General features: G+C 37.5%; 1 protein-coding gene across 15 annotated transcripts in view; it reads right to left on the bottom strand.

Moving 5' to 3' along the window:
• Positions 1–21,641, bottom strand: part of Vps13b (vacuolar protein sorting 13 homolog B) — a 576,579-nt gene that overhangs the window by 314,757 nt on the left and 240,181 nt on the right. For all 15 annotated transcript variants that reach the window (XM_039079215.2, XM_039079218.2, XM_039079219.2 and 12 more), the window contains one exon: positions 16,593–16,827. In XM_039079215.2, coding sequence (XP_038935143.1) covers positions 16,593–16,827 — 235 coding nt within the window. The remainder of the gene's footprint in view (positions 1–16,592; positions 16,828–21,641) is intronic.

Here is a 21,641-nt window from a genome sequence, read left to right as displayed (position 1 = left end):
GCTTTTAATGTTGTACAGTGGCATTTACATAGAGAAGTGACCTGAAAAATTAGAGGGGAAAATAATATGTATGTTCTTGTGTGTGTCGCAACCCGCACAAGGATTTACACTGATCGGGCATGCTACTGGAAACAGGCTTCTGGCACTATGTCAAAAGTACTTAGTCAGAAATTCTGGGTAGAACTCAGACATATTTCTACATATTCCTTGTGTGGCTCTTAAAGTACATATAAGATATATTTTAAAGGATGCAGGCATCAATAAAAATTTATCATTCATAAATATCATAATTGAAAGAAAAAATTTCTATTACTGTTCAGTAATTTATCACATGTACGATATTTTTATAGGTACAAGCATAGAATATAAAACATCTTAGAATTTTATATTGTAGTTATAGGTAAAGTAAACTGATATAATTTAAAAGGTCCAATTGGAATATTTAAAATTCAATATTCTGGTATTAACTTATAAACAATACATTTCTATCATATATTTTAGAATGCCCAGTTATATGTGTATCAGTATAATTACTGTTTAAATGATGCTATCATTTTAAAACATATAGAGATCATTTATTTTTTCAATTATAGAGGTACTCAATACTCACTATGGATATTTTACAACATATGAAAAAGTTAAACATCAAAATAAGTGATGAATCCACCCTCCACATCGTCCCCAATTACACACGAAGATTCTCCTACAGTTCACTAGACAGTTCCATGAGAGACAGGCATGCTGGAGCAAAGCATTGAAGACAAAATAACAAATATATTACCATGTGAATTTACACAGTGAGTTCAAAGTACACGCACGCACACACACATGTGTATGCATATGGACTTTTATGTAATATATATGTATGTATATGGACACACATACATATATGATAAATGTAAACATTCAAAATATCTAAAAAAGGAAACTCTGAATTTGGGACTTTAAATGATATAATAAATTCAGGTAAGGGTAGTTGGCAACTTGACCAGAAATGATAATTTCATAGTAGTATGCGGTCCACACTGCAGATCTTTGCCTGTTCCAGATATAATATTTTGCTACTAAAGTAAAAAATGAGAACTTTAAATCATCGTAACTGAGTCTAAAATAATTTTTAAATCAATATCAAATTCTATGCTGTTTACAAAATAAACCCCTGCTAACACTGTCTCCTGTATCCTGACTTTAGATTCTTACTTTAAATAGATAGATTTGTATGTTTCCAAACTTTATTCTAACAAATACTAAGTGGTGATTTATATTATGCAACAAGATCACATTTAAATTTACTAAATTAAAAACGTCACAGTTGACATTGGTATTCTTAGAAAAATATTCTGATTCAGAATGAGACTAATTGAAAGTAGTTATGTCATACTCCCTTAAAATAACTAATGTTACTTTATGTTCTTAGTACATAGATTGTCTGTCTTAAAAAGTAAAGTATGTTTTTGGGATTTTAAATTAACATTCAGAGACAAAAAAAATCAAAGATCAATCATTGGGACAAAATTTGACAAATTATATTAATTATATGATGACATTTGTAAAAATAAACATCTCAAAATAAAAACACCTATCTTACATAAAATACATACATAATAATAAATAACAGATATTTCTAAAATGAGCTCAAACCATGCTATCCTGAGGACTCCATGAAGCTTTCTTCCAGTCTAGGCTGACCTTAAAGCTCCAGCTACTTCCTGGCTACCATGAACATCCAACTCAGGAGCTCACACAGAGGTTAGTCTGGCTACATCCTGAGCACAGGGTGCTGACCTCAGCCTCCTCCACTGCTGCACAACAGGTACAAGCCACTGTGCCCAGGGAAGAGTTTTCGTTTTAACTATAGTTCTGTTCATATAATCTGTGCCTTCATTTTCTCAATATATTCTTTCTGGAAAAATTTATTAATTTTCAAACAAAATGGTTTGTTTCTACCTTGTTTAACAAGGTAGAAAAAGAGCAAGAAGGATAAGAAGCATTCATGTGTGAATTTAAGACTTGGCTAACTCATCAGAGGAAAATAATTACCGGAAAGTGACCAAGTGCCCATGTAGTCCAGGAAAAACACTGTGAGTGGAAATATGCAAACCATAAACTGTGGGATGAGGTATAAGATGTGAAGGGAAGATGGGAGTCTTGGCCAGTAGTCTGTCAGCACCAAGGGGTGGACACAGGGGAAGAGTCCAGAGCACAGTGATTACAACCGAGTTAAAAATCAGCAGAAGGAAAGCACTGTGATTTTAAAATGCAGCATACTACAATGTTGATTTTAACAAACCAGGATCCTAACAATGCTTTAGGAAACAGTCTTAATATAGACACATGCACACACAAGGTAAAGCTCTTATGCTCACATTTAGTCAGTGAACACTGGATAACTGCAGCAACCCTACTTCTGACATCAAGTTTCTGGGACTGAATGTGAAATTATGATCAGTCATGGTGTGATTTTCTCTGTCACCAACACTGTGTTTAGGGAATAAGAATGACTGTACACTAGGAAACATGCTCAGAATACAAAATGGTAAGATTAAGAAACTTCAACTCAAAAACCTCTTTCAACATCTACAAATTTAAGAATGAAGGGTGACAATTACTACTATTATGATTTTTATTATAATTATAATTTATCATTAAAAAGGCAAAATCCAGGGTAATACACTAGAAATAATACAGGGTAACATACAATGAAGCATTAATTTATTTAAAGATAGAACATTGTATAAAATGACAGCCCAAAAGAGGTGGTAAAAATCGTACTATAATGTGAAATGCAAAAAAAAAAAAAAAAAAAAAAGCCAAAAAATTAAACATCCAGAAAAACCATTACTTAAAAAAATAAAGGCAAGGAGATTCAGATACAGGGCAGAGTAAGGTGTTTGCATAACATGTACAAGGTCTGAAGTTGAGTTACCAGTAACACCAAAGAGAAAGAAAACAAAACACAACAGTTAAAAAACGGTATTCTCAAATAAATGAACACTGATAGAATTCACCAGAAATACAAGAAATAGCTTTCCCTTCAATTATAATTCAAACACACAAGAAAAAAAAGAATACAGTTAAATACAACCAATACGTGGGCTATATACGAGACTCTATTGAAGTGATTTTCATCTCTTCCTATAGCAGCTTGTGTTCACACACTAATTATGTTACCCAAAAACCTGTTTACAGTGTCCAGCACATAAGCCTAAAGCAAGCCTGTCCCCAGTTGATTTTTGACTAGTCAGTGAAGTTACCCAGTGGCCAACGGCTAGGCAGAAAGACAGAGGAAGGACTTTTAGGATTCCCAGGAAGGGACAAAGGAAGGAGGAAGAGGAGATTCCACCATGAGGATGGTGTAGGAGTCTGACCAAGCTGGAAAGGTGCAGGAAGGAGAGACAGCTGACATGTAGGTGCTAGGGGAAGCAGCCCCAGGAGGGCTGTCCAGTAGGGTCCAGGGCAGCAAAAATGAAATACAGATTAAATAAGTATTAACTCAGAAATATCGGAGGGGAATATGTGTGAGCTATGTGGAGTTACGCATTGGTCCAGACATTGAGCTGTTTAAGGTATTTAAAATATAAGGCTATGTGTATGCCTTTCTTGCGGGAAGCTAGAACACTGGAGCAGTAACAAGAAGAGTGCATGCCTGCGCCCACCCACAATGGAGTGTAGAGGGGTTAAAATACTACTGCTTTATCTTCCCCTAAGCACTGAGAAAACAGTCAATTTTATATAGCAACATTTATAAACCTATCACTATACACGTATATATAAAGCATGTTTCAATAGAAAAGTATAAAAATTAATTTAGCTAAATGAAGCCAGAAATCCTTAGAAAGGGATAAATTTAGATAAACAACATAGTTCTTAAGAACCACTACAAAAAAAAATGCCTAGTAAAAAACATCAACAGAGGAAACAGCAGTCTAAAATACAGCTCTGAGATCAAAAGACTATAACAGAGAAATAATTAGACAAATAGCAAATCAGCAAAATGAATTTTAACATATTAATACTACGCTAAATAAAAATTATGTACATATCCAATCTAAACATCACATTGTCAGGATGCAAAACAGGAATATCTAGCTAACTAGTAACTATAGGAGAAACAGATTCAAAGACAGAATTACAGTTAATGTACAAGAAGGGAAAATACACCATCATCCTAGCAGAAAGCAAGAGTTTCAGTAGGTAGCAGTTAAAATGGATTCAGGATGGAACGATAAAGACACAGACACACATTTCACATGGTTATAAGGTGGAAAACATACCTATTATGGGTGCATATTAACCTAATAACTAAGTTTCAAGTTGCTTGACTCAAAAAGTGACATGGTTTAAGGGGGAAAACAATAACTTATTGGTCTCACTATTCTACTCTTTATGGCAGAATTAAGCAGGTAAAACAGAATAAGGGTAGAGCAGTTTATAAAACCACAAATGAACAAGAAGCAAAAAGTGAACTAATCAGTAGCACATATAGCAATTGATGTCACACTAAACAGGGAGACAGAGGGGGAGGAGAGGAAGAAAGGGGAGTAAGGGAAAGATGGTCCCACTCTGACCTGCTGCTACAGTGAGAGTCTACAAACCTTGCTCACAAGCTCATAAGTACCCTTATGTGTTTTACAATGGAATTGGCTCTTTGGTGGTCTTCTGGTACCTGCAACTTGGGCAAAATAATATAAACACACAATAGGACTTTCCTTGTTAACACAAAAACAAAAAATATACTAATACAAACCACATGATGTAAGGGTCTCACAAATGTTTCTTATACTGTAATGGCGGATGAAAAAGATTACAGTTCATTAAAACATCCAGAGAAGCCCGCGGATCCCGGCCCGCAGCAGCTCTCTGCTCCCAGACCCAGTGAGAGAGAGACCCAACCGCCTGGTCAGGTGGGCACTCCTGAGGCTGCAGAGCGGAAGAGACCACCAACACTGCTCACCCCTGCCCACATCCCTGGCCCAAGAGGAAACTGTATAAGGCCTCTGGGCTCCCGTGGGGGAGGGCCCAGGAGCGGCAGGACCCCTGCCAGAGACACCGCCGAACCCTGAAGGAAACAGACCGGATAAACAGTTCTCTGCACCCAAATCCCGTGGGAGGGAGAGCTAAACCTTCAGAGAGGCAGACAAGCCTGGGAAACCAGAAGAGACTGCTCCCTGCACACACATCTCGGACGCCAGAGGAAAAAGCCAAAGACCATCTGGAACCCTGGTGCACTGAAGCTCCCGGAAGGGGCGGCACAGGTCTTCCTGGTTGCTGCCGCTGCAGAGAGCCCCTGGGCAGCACCCCACGAGCAAACCTGAGCCTCGGGACCACAGGTAAGACCAAATTTTCTGCTGCGAGAAAGCTGCCTGGTGAACTCAAGACACAGGCCCACAGGAACAGCTGAAGACCTGTAGAGAGGAAAAACTACACGCCCGAAAGCAGAACACTCTGTCCCCATAACTGACTGAAAGAGAGGAAAACAGGTCTACAGCACTCCTGACACACAGGCTTATAGGACAGTCTAGCCACTGTCAGAAATAGCAGAACAAAGTAACACTAGAGATAATCTGATGGCGAGAGGCAAGCGCAGGAACCCAAGCAACAGAAACCAAGACTACATGCCATCATCGGAACCCAATTCTCCCACCAAAACAAACATGGAATATCCAAACACACCAGAAAAGCAAGATCTAGTTTCAAAATCATATTTGATCATGATGCTGGAGGACTTCAAGAAAGACATGAACACACTTAGGGAAGCACAGGAAAACATTAATAAACAAGTAAAAGCCTACAGAGAGGAATCGCAAAAATCCCTGAAAGAATTCCAGGAAAACACAATCAAACAGTTGAAGGAATTAAAAATGGAAATAGAAGCAATCAAGAAAGAACACATGGAAACAACCCTGGATATAGAAAACCAAAAGAAGAGACAAGGAGCTGTAGATACAAACTTCACCAACAGAATACAAGAGATGGAAGAGAGAATCTCAGGAGCAGAAGATTCCATAGAAATCATTGACTCAACTGTCAAAGATAATGTAAAGCGGAAAAAGCTACTGGTCCAAAACATACAGGAAATCCAGGACTCAATGAGAAGATCAAACCTAAGGATAATAGGTATAGAAGAGAGTGAAGCCTCCCAGCTCAAAGGACCAGTAAATATCTTCAACAAAATCATAGAAGAAAACTCCCCTAACCTAAAAAAAGAGATACCCATAGACATACAAGAAGCCTACAGAACTCCAAATAGATTGGACCAGAAAAGAAACACCTCCCGTCACATAATTGTCAAAAAACCAAACGCACAAAATAAAGAAAGAATATTAAAAGTAGTAAGTGAAAAAGGTCAAGTAACATATAAAGGGAGACCTATCAGAATCACACCAGACTTCTCGCCAGAAACTATGAAGGCCAGAAGATCCTGGACTGATGTTATACAGACCCTAAGAGAACACAAATGCCAGCCCAGGTTACTGTATCCAGCAAAACTCTCAATTAACATTGATGGAGAAACCAAGATATTCCATGACAAAACCAAATTTACACAATATCTTTCTACAAATCCAGCACTACAAAGGATAATAAATGGTAAAGCCCAACATAAGGAGGCAAGCTATACCCTAGAAGAAGCAAGAAACTAATCGTCTTGGCAACAAAACAAAGAGAATGAAAGCACACAAACATAACCTCACATCCAAATATGAATATAACGGGAAGCAATAATCACTATTCCTTAATATCTCTCAATATCAATGGCCTCAACTCCCCAATAAAAAGACATAGATTAACAAACTGGATACGCAACGAGGACCCTGCATTCTGCTGCCTACAGGAAACACACCTCAGAGACAAAGACAGACACTCCCTCAGAGTGAAAGACTGGAAAACAACTTTCCAAGCAAATGGTCAGAAGAAGCAAGCTGGAGTAGCCATTCTAATATCAAATAAAATCAATTTCCAACTAAAAGTCATCAAAAAAGATAAGGAAGGACACTTCATATTCATCAAAGGAAAAATCCACCAAGATGAACTCTCAATCCTAAATATCTATGCCCCAAATACAAGGGCACCTACATACGTAAAAGAAACCTTACTAAAGCTCAAAACACACATTGCACCTCACACAATAATAGTGGGAGATTTCAACACCCCACTCTCATCAATGGACAGATCATGGAAACAGAAATTAAACAGTGATGTCGACAGACTAAGAGAAGTCATGAGCCAAATGGACTTAACGGATATTTATAGAACATTCTATCCTAAAGCAAAAGGATATACCTTCTTCTCAGCTCCTCATGGTACTTTCTCCAAAATTGACCATATAATTGGTCAAAAAACGGGCCTCAACAGGTACAGAAAGATAGAAATAATCCCATGCATGCTATCGGACCACCACGGCCTAAAACTGGTCTTCAATAACAATAAGGGAAGAATGCCCACATATACGTGGAAATTGAACAATGCTCTACTCAATGATAACCTAGTCAAGGAAGAAATAAAGAAAGAAATTAAAAACTTTTTAGAATTTAATGAAAATGAAGATACAACATACTCAAACTTATGGGACACAATGAAAGCTGTGCTAAGAGGAAAACTCATAGCGCTGAGTGCCTGCAGAAAGGAACAGGAAAGAGCATATGTCAGCTGCTTGACAGCACACCTAAAAGCTCTAGAACAAAAAGAAGCAAATACACCCAGGAGGAGTAGAAGGCAGGAAATAATCAAACTCAGAGCTGAAATCAACCAAGTAGAAACAAAAAGGACCATAGAAAGAATCAACAGAACCAAAAGTTGGTTCTTTGAGAAAATCAACAAGATAGATAAACCCTTAGCCAGACTAACGAGAGGACACAGAGAGTGTGTCCAAATTAACAAAATCAGAAATGAAAAGGGAGACATAACTACAGATTCGGAGGAAATTCAAAAAATCATCAGATCTTACTATAAAAACCTATATTCAACAAAATTTGAAAATCTTCAGGAAATGGACAATTTCCTAGACAGATACCAGGTATCGAAGTTAAATCAGGAACAGATAAACCAGTTAAACAACCCCATAACTCCTAAGGAAATAGAAGCAGTCATTAAAGGTCTCCCAACCAAAAAGAGCCCAGGTCCAGATGGGTTTAGTGCAGAATTCTATCAAACCTTCATAGAAGACCTCATACCAATATTATCCAAACTATTCCACAAAATTGAAACAGATGAAGCCCTACCGAATTCCTTCTACAAAGCCACAATTACTCTTATACCTAAACCACACAAAGACACAACAAAGAAAGAGAACTTCAGACCAATTTCCCTTATGAATATCGACGCAAAAATACTCAATAAAATTCTGGCAAACCGAATTCAAGAGCACATCAAAACAATCATCCACCATGATCAAGTAGGCTTCATCCCAGGCATGCAGGGATGGTTTAATATACGGAAAACCATCAACGTGATCCATTATATAAACAAACTGAAAGAACAGAACCACATGATCATTTCATTAGATGCTGAGAAAGCATTTGACAAAATTCAACACCCCTTCATGATAAAAGTTCTGGAAAGATCAGGAATTCAAGGCCCATATCTAAACTTAGTAAAAGCAAAATACAGCAAACCAGTAGCTGACATCAAACTAAATGGAGAGAAACTTGAAGCAATCCCACTAAAATCAGGGACTAGACAAGGCTGCCCACTCTCTCCCTACTTATTCAATATAGTTCTTGAAGTTCTAGCCAGAGCAATCAGACAACAAAAGGAGATCAAAGGGATACAGATCGGAAAAGAAGAGGTCAAAATATCACTATTTGCAGATGACATGATAGTATATTTAAGTGATCCCAAAAGTTCCACCAGAGAACTACTAAAGCTGATAAACAACTTCAGCAAAGTGGCTGGGTATAAAATTAACTCAAATAAATCAGTTGCTTTCCTCTATACAAAAGAGAAACAAGCCGAGAAAGAAATTAGGGAAACGACACCCTTCATAATAGACCCAAATAATATAAAGTACCTCGGTGTGACTTTAACCAAGCAAAGATCTGTACAATAAGAACTTCAAGACACTGAGGAAAGAAATTGAAGACGACCTCAGAAGATGGAAAGATCTCCCATGCTCATGGATTGGCAGGATTAATATAGTAAAAATGGCCATTTTACCAAAAGCAATCTACAGATTCAATGCAATCCCCATCAAAATACCAATCCAATTCTTCAAAGAGTTAGACAGAACAATTTGCAAATTCATCTGGAATAACAAAAAACCCAGGATAGCTAAAGCTATCCTCAACAATAAAAGGACTTCAGGGGGAATCACTATCCCTGAACTCAAGCAGTATTACAGAGCAATAGTGATAAAAACTGCATGGTATTGGTACAGAGACAGACAGATAGACCAATGGAATAGAATTGAAGACCCAGAAATGAACCCACACACCTATGGTCACTTGATTTTTGACAAAGGAGCCAAAACCATCCAATGGAAAAAAGATAGCATTTTCAGCAAATGGTGCTGGTTCAACTGGAGGGCAACATGTAGAAGAATGCAGATCGATCCATGCTTATCACCCTGTACAAAGCTTAAGTCCAAGTGGATCAAGGACCTCCACATCAAACCAGACACACTCAAACTAATAAAAGAAAAACTAGGGAAGCATCTGGAACACATGGGCACTGGAAAAAATTTCCTGAACAAAACACCAATGGCTTATGCTCTAAGATCAAGAATCGACAAATGGGATCTCATAAAACTGCAAAGCTTCTGTAAGGCAAAGGACACTGTGGTTAGGACAAAACGGCAACCAACAGATTGGGAAAAGATCTTTACCAATCCTACAACAGATAGAGGCCTTATATCCAAAATATACAAAGAACTCAAGAAGTTAGACCGCAGGGAAACAAATAACCCTATTAGAAAATGGGGTTCAGAGCTAAACAAAGAATTCACAGCTGAGGAATGCCGAATGGCTGAGAAACACCTAAAGAAATGTTCAACATCTTTAGTCATAAGGGAAATGCAAATCAAAACAACCCTGAGATTTCACCTCACACCAGTGCGATTGGCTAAGATCAAAAACTCAGGTGACAGCAGATGCTGGCGAGGATGTGGAGAAAGAGGAACACTCCTCCATTGTTGGTGGGATTGCAGACTGGTAAAACCATTCTGGAAATCAGTCTGGAGGTTCCTCAGAAAATTGGACATTGAACTGCCTGAGGATCCAGCTATACCTCTCTTGGGCATATACCCAAAAGATGCCTCAACATATAAAAGAGACACGTGCTCCACTATGTTCATCGCAGCCTTATTTATAATAGCCAGAAAATGGAAAGAACCCAGATGCCCTTCAACAGAGGAATGGATACAGAAAATGTGGTACATCTACACAATGGAATATTACTCAGCTATCAAAAACAACGAGTTTATGAAATTCGTAGGCAAATGGTTGGAACTGGAAAATATCATCCTGAGTGAGCTAACCCAATCACAGAAAGACATACATGGTATGCACTCATTGATAAGTGGCTATTAGCCCAAATGCTTGAATTACCCTAGATCCCTAGAACAAACGAAACTCAAGACGGATGATCAAAATGTGAATGCTTCACTCCTTCTTTAAATGAGGAAAAAGAATACCCTTGGCAGGGAAGGGAGAGGCAAAGATTAAAACAGAGACTGAAGGAACACCCATTCAGAGCCTGCCCCACATGTGGCCCATACATATACAGCCACCCAATTAGACAAGATGGATGAAGCAAAGAAGTGCAGACCGACAGGAGCCGGATGTAGATCGCTCCTGAGAGACACAGCCAGAACACAGCAAATACAGAGGCGAATGCCAGCAGCAAACCACTGAACTGAGAATAGGTCCCCCGTTGAAGGAATCAGAGAAAGAACTGGAAGAGCTTGAAGGGGCTCGAGACCCCAAAAGTACAACAATGTCAAGCAACCAGAGCTTCCAGGGACTAAGCCACTACCTAAAGACTATACATGGAATGACCCTGGACTCTGACCCCATAGGTTGAAATGAATATCCGAGTAAGAGCACCAGTGGAAGGGGAAGCCCTGGGTCCTGCTAAGACTGAACCCCCAGTGAACTAGACTATGGGGGGAGGGCGGCAATGGGGGGAGGGTTGGGAGGGGAACACCCATAAGAAGGGGAGGGGGGAGGGGGATGTTTGCCCGGAAACTGGGAAAGGGAATAACACATGAAATGTATATAAGAAATACTCAAGTTAATAAAAAAAAAAAAAAAAAAGAAATGCAGAACTGGTTAGCATAGATAGTGTAAGAGTTCATTTTTAGCATTTAAAACCTATAGAACCTATAGATAAATAACGGATGTAGTAGACTGAGTATGATAACAATCATATTAGCTAGATTTAAGTGGTACAAAAGCTTCACCACAAGACTTGACAGCCTACAAAATCTAGTGCTTGGGGGGGCAGACGTGGGAGAATAGTAATTCTACACTAGTCTGGTCTCAGATATAGTCTAAAACTTGGATCATCATTTTCAAGGTACTTAAAACTGTCACCATCAAAAGAAAATTAGTAGCTCTTTTGTGAGAGTTAAAGGTTTTCTATTTGTACGTGTAATTTAAGAATTAAATCGAACAAGCCTAGAGGAAATTTAACAGGAAAGCGTTGTAACAGCATATAACCATCTTTGTAAATGACAGAAGCTGATTATGAAACGGCTTCTATTCCTGGAAACAATGCACATAAGTTGATAAGGTGAACAAGTACAAGACATAACACATATATTCTTACATAAATTCTGAGTAATTTCAGATCAGTTTCTACTGAAACTCACTAAATCCAACAACAGCAAAGTTTTTTTTTTTTTTTTTTTTTTAGATTGGATGAAACTTTATTGGCTACACTAGGAAGACATTACTGAAGATTTGTCATCCAGTATTTTTTTTTCGTATTTACTCGTATTTTATTATTTTTTTTGTTTTTTTTTTTAATTTATTTAATACTTAATAATTCTTTGGTTTCCGGGCAAACATCCCCCTCCCCCCTCCCCTTCCTTATGGGTGTTCCCCTCCCAACCCTCCCCCCATTGCCGCCCTCCCCCCAACAGTCTAGTTCACTGGGGGTTCAGTCTTAACAGGACCCAGGGCTTCCCCTTCCACTGGTGCTCTTACTAGGATATTCATTGAACAGCAAAGTTTTAACTTACTAATGATCTCAATATTCCATTGCTGTCAAAATATTTTATTAAAGTATAGGCAATTTTTTTCAAAGAAGAAATAATAAACCTCTACTAGGCACAGAGTAAAAGGCCGTCTGCTCAGAGGTGTTGGCTGGATAGAGCAAACTACCTCTGCAAGGCTCACTGCAAGTGCTCCCAAACCAAATTCGCCATGTCGATTTTGACCCAAACACCCTACATACACTGAAGCTGGCTACAGCAGACATCACTGCTTTTCACTACATCTGAATTCAGATGATACATTTCAGCAGAGAATTTCACATTTCAAACTTTAAAAGTACAGAAAGAGCTTCAAATCTCTAATTAAATAACTTCAACTTCATCCCATTAATAATTTCTGTAATTTTCTACAAAGGTTCTCAATAAAGGATCTGTCTGATGGACTTTCAAATGAGTCAGAAGTTAACCATTCAATTTCAAATATATTTTTGGCTTACAGATAGCCAACGTATTTATTAAGAGTTCTCTATAAACTTCATACAGACTACAAGGATTCAAGTGAGCTCCAGCCTTTCCATCCGCACACTAGAAGGCAGAACTGAGACACAGTAAGAGGGCTCAGATCTCCTCCTCTCCTTGCCTTGTAGGGAAGTCCCAGGATAAACAAAAATAACAAAGGTCAGGTGGAGGATTATGATGAGAGGGAAAGATAACTGAAGGAAATAAGGGAGAGAAGGCTAGAAAAGAGATAACTGCAAACCAAGTAGTGGGCAGTCTAATATCCAAAAGAAGGAAAATTGCCACAATAGAAATTATTTTAAAAGTCAGTCACAGAAGACCATACACTATAACTCCATTTGTAAGAAATATCTAAAATACCAAACTCATACAGATATAATGCAGATTAGCAATTGCTAGCAGGCTGAACCTAGAAGTAACGGAGAGTAATGTGCAAGGGTATTTCTTTTGTAGAAAAAGAAACTATTCCAAAATCCAACAGCAGGGTTCCACAAAACTGTGAACACACTGAAGAATTTTAAACTAGATACGTATCTAGTCACATGGGAATTACATCTTTAAAAGTTGGTATGTAAATATTAATAAATGTCAGTAAAATAATTTAAACCTCATAAAATTGATTATATACTTTGAAAAAAACTGAGTGCCCAGAATTCACTAGTAAAGCTTAACATAGTCTGTATCAGCAGAGCATTTTGCATGGACTGTAAAAGGATCTAAATTGGATTCTCCTTCCCACACGACGGGTAGGGGAAGTTCCTAGTTTCTAAACTCAAATATGAAAGAATGAATATATGTCCAAAATGTGAGAGGAAGGATACCTGCATCGAGACAAAGATGATACAAATAGAACTTTTTAAAACTCTCCTTTTAATATCTCATATTACCAACCCAGAGTTTCTAATGGAGCTTTTAGTTCCAAAAAAAAAAAAAAAAAAAAAACCCAAAAAAGCAGAGAAATGAACATCAAAATCTGGAGCTAAAACTTACACAGGCTTTCTGCTTTGAGTGACAGACAGAATATGCAGTAACCCACACACCAGAATCTTTCACTCTTACATCCTCATCAAGAGAACAAGGTGCTGAACTAACCAGTGCTGCCAAGATTTGAGCTGTGTTGTTGAAGTGCAGAATCCTATCATTTCCCTTATGACTTCCCACTCTTCCAAATCCACCTTTGGTTTGAAATGAGTATGTTCCAGTTCAAAGAGGTATGAGTACACAACTGAAAATACTGCAACCCAAGAAACCAAGTACGCCCTTGAAAATGACCCACAGATCAAGTCATCTCACAATTATTTCCCTGGTGTAAATAAATTAGAATCCTGAAAAGTAATATATTCAATTACTTCTATACAATATACTTATTCATAACTCAAGTGGCTTCAATTAAAATCATCCTCTTTGATTTTTACTTTGGCCTATAAAAATACCCCAAACCAGCAGCCAATTTCCTATCCCCTAGAGAATCAGACTCCTAGTGCACACATAGGGATCTCACAGCACTTCCTGCTGCCCTCTCTGCCTTTCCTTCTATCCCATCTATAGTACTTTGTGAGTCTGTTGACCCATAGCAGCTGCTACTCTAGGCAGGGACTCAGAGAGAAAGAAGAACTGTATCCTTCTTCCTATCCTTTATTCAGACCATCCCACCCCCACACACCCTCCCAGATCAACACTGGCCGACTGGAACCCGTCCTTCAGTCTAATCTCAGTCACTATCTGGTTGCAGATCCAAGTTCCCCTTGCTCTTCCTAGTCGCCCTTTCCAGCCTTTCCTTCCAGCCCATCTCTACTCCTCTGTGACTCCCTACTCATAAGCAGAGTAACTCTCTGCAAGGGACCCCACACCCACCACACTTGGCTGTGATTCAGAAATGGCATGACCTCTATTCTTGACTCGGACTAATACTGGACAACAACAACCAACAAACAGAATACTCATCCAGCAAATATATCTACACCAGATAATTGTATCAGACCCCAGGGTAAAACCACAAATAGCCAAGAGGACAAAATGCCTCACTCAGAATCCCTGAGTAAAGCAATTCAGCTGAAGCACAAGACAAAGACTTCTAAATCACAGCCATGAACTTGTTTAAAAACTTTAAGAAGGATATAAATAAATACCTTAGAGACCATGAAAATATAAACAGTACATAAACTAATAGAAAAATTTAAGGCATGAAAGAATTTACAAAAGAAATAGAATCACTCAAGAAATTGCAAACTGAAATAAAACTGGAGGTGAAAAGTCACGATGTCACAAAACCCTCAGAGGTAAGTTTCAGCAACAGATTAAAAGACATGGAAGAGAGAACTGAAGGTCTTAAAGAGAAAGTAGAAGGAACAAATATCTAGGGAAAGAAAATACTAAATCTATGGAAATCCAGGCACAAAACTTTCAGGAAATATGGAATACCATGAAAACACCAAACCTATACAGAAGAGGTGTAGAAGGCAGAGAAGAATCCCAGGACAAAAGACACAGAAGGCATTTCTAACAAAGTCACAGAGGAAAGTTTTCCCTAGCTAAAGAAAAGACACCTATCTAGGTACAATCTGCATGCAAATCACAAAGTAGACAGGGTCAAAAAGAACTTCCCCATGACACACAGAATCAAAACAGCAAATGAAAAAACAAAGACAGGATATTAAAAACTGCAAGGGAAAAGGAACAGTCATGTGAAAAGGCAGGGCCATTAGAGTAGCCCATTACATTTTAATGAAAGTTCTGATGACCAGAAGACTCTGGACCGCTGTTAACCAAGCTGAGAGGCCACGGATGCCAACACAGAATACTATGCAGTAAAACTATCAATCACAATCTATGGAAAAGAAAACAGTCTATGATAAAATCAAATTTAATCCACTCTGTTTACTAAATCAGCTCTACAGAAGGCATGAGGGCAAGAGAAACTTTCTCTCAAGAGAAAGTTTATAGCCAGAACCAAACAAATTCAGTACAGAATCCTATCAAACCTTAAAAACCAAGATTCCTCAAATTATTAAGCAAAACAAAAATTGAAGAAAATTTTCCTAAATCGTACAAAGTCACTATTACCTTGATACAAAACCACAGAAAAACTCCCTCACAAAAAAGAAAATTATAGACTAATATCCATTTTGAATAGAGATGCAAAATGTATCAATAAAATAGTTATAAGCTGAATAAGACTTATCCACCATAGTCAAGTTGGCTTACTTACTGCTGACAGGATTGCAAACTGGTTATATGCCTGACTGAAGTCAGTGTGGAAGTTCCTTAGAAATCTTAAAACCACTCTACCATTATATTCAGCTAAACCACTCTTGGGTATACCCAAAGGACTCTACATCTTACACCAAAGACACTACCCCATCCACGACACTCCAAAGACACTACCCCATCCACGACACTCCAAAGACACTACCCCATCCACGACACTCCAAAGACACTACCCCATCCACGACACTCCAAAGACACTACCCCATCCATGAACACTGTTGCTCTATTAATAACAATCAGAAACTAGAAACAGTCTAGGTGACCACCACTAATGAATGGATAATTCAAATGTGATAGATTTAAACAATGTATTATGCAGCCATTAAAAGAAATGGAAATTTCAGGTAAATTATCCTAAGTGAGGTAACCAGGACACAAAAACAAACACTGTGAGTCTTCTCTGATATTGGATGTTAGCCTTTATGTACATGTTTGTGTGTTTCAATCTAAAAGGCACAGAGTTTAGATAACTAATAAGGGATGGGAGTGGGGTGGGGGACATCCTCCAGAAAAGGAGGAAGAGAGCTGTGTAACAAAGATATGAAGAGGGAGTTAGAATGGGATAGAAGGGGAATGGATGTGCAGGCAAAGGAAGGAATGGGGGAGGGACGCTAACACGTAGTTTAGGACTTTTGAAAAAAAAATTTAAATGTACCCTCTTCAAGGATGGGCCGTGGAATCACAAAAGGAATCTCTTGCAGAGGCTCCATGGACTTGTGACCAGCACTAACAATTTTAATTTGCGGCAAACACAGGACAAGTGTTCCTGGAATGCTGGTTTGTCCATGGTACCAACTTCTTACTGTCCCGGGGATGTCACCAGAGACGATTGTACTTGGTGAAGGCAGGCTGTCATTTGGAATGAATACACAGCAAGACTGCACATCAAGCTAGAAAAGAAAAGCATAATTAAAATATTGAGGTCAAATCAAACTTACTTTTGAACTACTAATATTGTTACAATAAATAATAAAGTCAAAAATAGAACACATGCCCTCCATATGTCTTTATGAGTTATTTTACTTAAGAAATCTAAATGACAATCGGACAAGCATTGCTTCAAGCTATAAACCTTATCCAAGCACCCGGTGACATGAGACGAAACATACAACTACCATTCACTACTTATCTTCAAGAATCATGACATGTGCTGGCAAATACAGAAGACACAGACTTCCTGCTTCTTCAGATCATGAGAGGATGTTAGCAGCAGCCAGAGAAGCCTATCAACTTTTTGTTTTGCTTTGGTTTGGGGGGCTTTGTTTGTTTGTTGAGACAGGGTTCTCTGTGTAGCCTTGGCTGTTCCAGAACTCTCTTTGAGCCCAGGCTGGCCTCAAACTCATAGAGATCCACCTGCCTCTGCCTCCCAAGTGCCGAGATTAGAGGCATGCTCACCACTTCCTGGAGACTTTTTATTTTTAATAGTGCTATTTCTATGCCCATTCAGGCCTTGTATTTAAAAATTAGAAACTAAAATAGATGAACACATACTTAAAATACACAGTTCATAGCTCTGAACAATCACTAAAAGAATGTGTCTATGTAACAAATTCTGTGTATACACTCTATGGAGCAAAGTGTATATATACGCACACATGTGCCGTATGTATGACACATAATAATATGAAAAGTCTTAAAATTCAAAGTGCTTTGTCTCATTTTAGTCTTCAATTTATGATGTAAATTGTAATTTTACATGAAATGTTTAACTCTACTTAAAAATTTAAAATACTTACTTAACTCAGAAGAAATATAGTGCAATAGTGCCAAATATACCCCAAAACAAAACTCAATGATATCATTTTTTAGTAACTTAGAATCAGTGAAGATTAAGTTCTATTAGTCTTAGTTGACTCTTACAAAATAATATTCCATGTGTAGTCATAATAATGCCTCAAATTCTAACATAAATTATCATGTTAATCAAATATAAATTATTACTCAATAGTATTCTATTAAGATTGTGCAACAAAGATGTGATTTGAAGATATGATAAAACATGTATTGCTTAGTAAGTTTAGGGATATTTTAGGTAATTGTGTTAACAAGGAGACTGTGTTTTATAAGCGATAATGAAAGATAATGAAAGACAGTAATACCCTTATTTCAGGTTAATGTATTTCTAGTAAGAACATGGAATTCCACTTAGAGTTCCTTGATATAATACATAATTCACTGACATACAAATAAATAGCCCTGTTTGTACTGACTTCACACCTTTGGGTATGGACTACTGAAACTGGTGACAGAAAATGGCACTTGACCTTCTTTCTGCAAAGACAAATGCATATGATGTATCAACCGACTTCTATTAGTTCTACAACCTTACTTTGCAGCTTTCACAGTGGAAGTAGGCAAGAATTAAATAGCTTATGATCAGATCAAGATCACAACCTTCTTCACTGAGACACAATTCTAAATAGTCTTACATGTATCACTAGTACGTTTTAAATATTTAATATAATGTATTAATGAGGTTTAATTGTACAAGTTACAGTGGCAGAACAGAGTGATCTTTCTTTCCTAATTCAGGTTAAGAGACCAACATATAAATAAATATTGACATTTCACATAGATATTGATTATGTTAAAAATACTCTCAACATTGTGAGGTCATCAGTTTAATATGCTAAAATACGTGACCATATACACAAAGTCAGCCTTAGAAATAAAATTTTAATTGCACTGTGATTTCCCAAATCATCCAACATTCCACTCTTCTAACTTAAAAATCAATTATTTCATAGCATGGAAACAGTGAATAATGCACACATAATCAATAGAATACACATGTATGAGTCAGGTAAAACTCTAAGAAGTTAGTTTTCTAAAATATGGTATTTATGATAAGGGCTTCTGTAGTGATTAGAATCTAAACAGACACACTACAAATTACTCAAAATTATTATGGAGAACACCATGTATTCTATACAGAGGTTATGACATGAATCTTTCCTACAGTTTTAGAATAACTGTGAGACTGTATGTCTAAACTGTGGTTGAATGTAAAATGATGAGTGATTTATATTATTGGGCATACGTGTGCAGCTGTAAATTCTGCAGGAGTGTAAGAACCTGACAATTCAAGGGAAAGAAAATGAAGTAATCTGCCAGTAAGACATCCTGAATTCGGGGGTCAGATTTTGTTCATGGAAACCACCTGGTTGGGACCCTCTGCACCACACCAAACACAAATGATCTTTAAAAACTACCCTATTCATTAATGCACTGCAGCTGCACTGTGTTACTCCAGTTTTCCATGGCAACATCCTTGCTGTTTCAAGGATCATGTTTCAGTTTTGGTAGCAACAAGCTCTTTTGCCAACACTGAACACATTCATGGGTGAAAGCAGGGAATTATTATAAATTCTTAAAGTAGAACCACCTCTATTTGATTCCTACTAGGTTGAGGGCTATGTGCTTAGATATCAGATAGAAAGGATAAACCAATAAAGTTAAAAAAAAGTTGGGTATTCATATTTTAGCAAATGAAATTACTGCAATGTATTCTTTTTCTTAAGCATCAAGTTTAAGTGCCTTTGAAAAAAACCCAGGCCTGGTGTTTCCCAGCTCTGTAGGTCAGATTGCAAAATCAAAAGCCCGCTCTTTTCTAGTGAGAGACAGAGAGAGAATAGGTCTAGACATGAGAAGTGGGGAAAACCTGGGAGGAGTAGAGGGAAGGAAATATGTAATCAGGATATAGCATATGAGAAAAAAATCCAATTCAAAACAAGGAAAAAATGAACTGATATTTGTGATTTATTTGCTATATTTAAGTATGAGGGCAACTCATTTAAAGAGAAGTATTTACACATTAATCTGAAAAATCTTAGCTAGTCACTTGCTATATCATGAAATACTTCATATGTAAATCCTTTCTAATGCTGTTCTAGGTGCTTTTAAAATGGCAACTGCCTCATAGGCCCAGATAATATGTCCCCACATTTGAAATAAAACTTTAGAAATAATTGTACTCATTTAAAAATACTAAAGAAGGAGATCTTCTCTTTGTTCTTTAAGAAACAATTTCAGGGCTGGAGACATGGTTCAGCAGTTAAAAGTACTGGCTGCTCTTCCAGAAGTCCTGAGTTCAATTCCCAGCACCCACATGAAGGCTCACAACCATCTGTAATGGGATCCAATGTGCCCTTTTGGTGTGTTTGAAGACAGCAACAGTGTGCTCACATAAATAAATGAATGAATAAATAGCATTTATAAATACTATTTATTTAATATAAAATTTCAAATTAAAGGAAAAAACAGCCTGTCACTGAAAATGACTTCCTTCCTGTGTTTTCATCTGTGCACTCTTTCACATCTACAAGGATGTGAACTGAAACTCAAGGAACACAGTGGCAAAAGAAATAGGCCTGCCATGAAAAAGATTACACTAAAGACTGAGAAAGCACTGACAGAGAACTTATTGGTATGTGAGACTCTCTAGACTTGAAACGAATAAATAAAAAAATGAATTACTTCATAATTTCAGAGAATTCCCCAATATTACAAGACTTTCAGCAGAACGTTACCTATAAGGCAATCCTGTTGCTACTGCATGTGTGCTACAGCATGTAACTCAGTTCCTAGCATTTACTAGGTATTCAATAAACAACTGCTAAATAAATGATAATTTTGCAACTAAAAATTAAAATAATTTCTTCATTTATACTGTTCACTGTTTTATTTTCCACAAAAGAAATCTATTAGGACAATTAATAAAATTGACTTAATGGTCATATAAGTTCAAATACAACTTTGTACATGTGATAGTCATTTTCCTCATAGAGGGGAAATACAACATTGACAGAAAGATGGATGATGCTCTCAACTAAACGTTTTCCAAATAAACACGGAGTATCTGCAAAACTATTTGACTTGAAGTATTTAAGAAGGTGTACATGGTCTAAACTCTTTACACTTTGGTTGTTTACCTGTGTTTTACCTGCATATTTGTGCAATAACAGAACAAAGACACAAAACTATAACCAACTTCATCTCTTGCTTATGTTATCAGTGTTATTTCTTATTTGAGGTCTCTACTGAGGTAATAAAGCACCATGGACAAGGCAACTTGTGGAGGAAAGGGTTTATTTTATTTCAGCTTATATCTCCCGGTCACTGTTCATCACTGAGAGAATTTAGGGAGGGAACTCAAGGCAGGAACCTGGAGGTAGGAGCTGAGGTAGAGGCCATGGAAGTTGTTCTCCACTGGTTTCTCATTTGGGCTTTCTTAACGCTCCCTAGTAAGCTGGTCCCTCTCACATCAAGAACCAATCCAGTGAATGTATCAGGCTAGCACACATGCCAACCTGGTGGAAGCATTTTCTCAACTGACGTTCCATCCTCCTAAATGACTCTGGCTTGCGTCAAGATGTCACAAAATCAGCCAGCATAGTGTGTCATGGATATATTTGCATATGGAATCTAAATATGACAAGTTTAAGTTTCAAATAAAAATAAAACAAATTCTCAAGGGGAAAACTTGAAATCTTCTATACTTTCCTCATTCAATCTTGATGGGAATGGTTGTAAATTACTAGAGTTGGATTTCAGACTTCTTGCTAAGAAGCTACCATGAAATGGCTGTAACTCTCTTAGTGCCTATAAATAGGAAGGTAGACCTCTATATAAAAATGTTAGTGTTGGGTTGGGGATTTGGCTCAGTGGCAGAGCGCTTGCCTAGGAAGCGCAAAGCCCTGGGTTC

This window comes from Rattus norvegicus, chromosome 7, assembly GCF_036323735.1.
Source record: "Rattus norvegicus strain BN/NHsdMcwi chromosome 7, GRCr8, whole genome shotgun sequence".
In the NCBI taxonomy this organism is placed as follows: Eukaryota; Metazoa; Chordata; class Mammalia; order Rodentia; family Muridae; genus Rattus; species Rattus norvegicus.
Note: the sequence above shows the minus strand (reverse complement) of the source record. Positions and strands in the feature narration are given on the sequence as shown.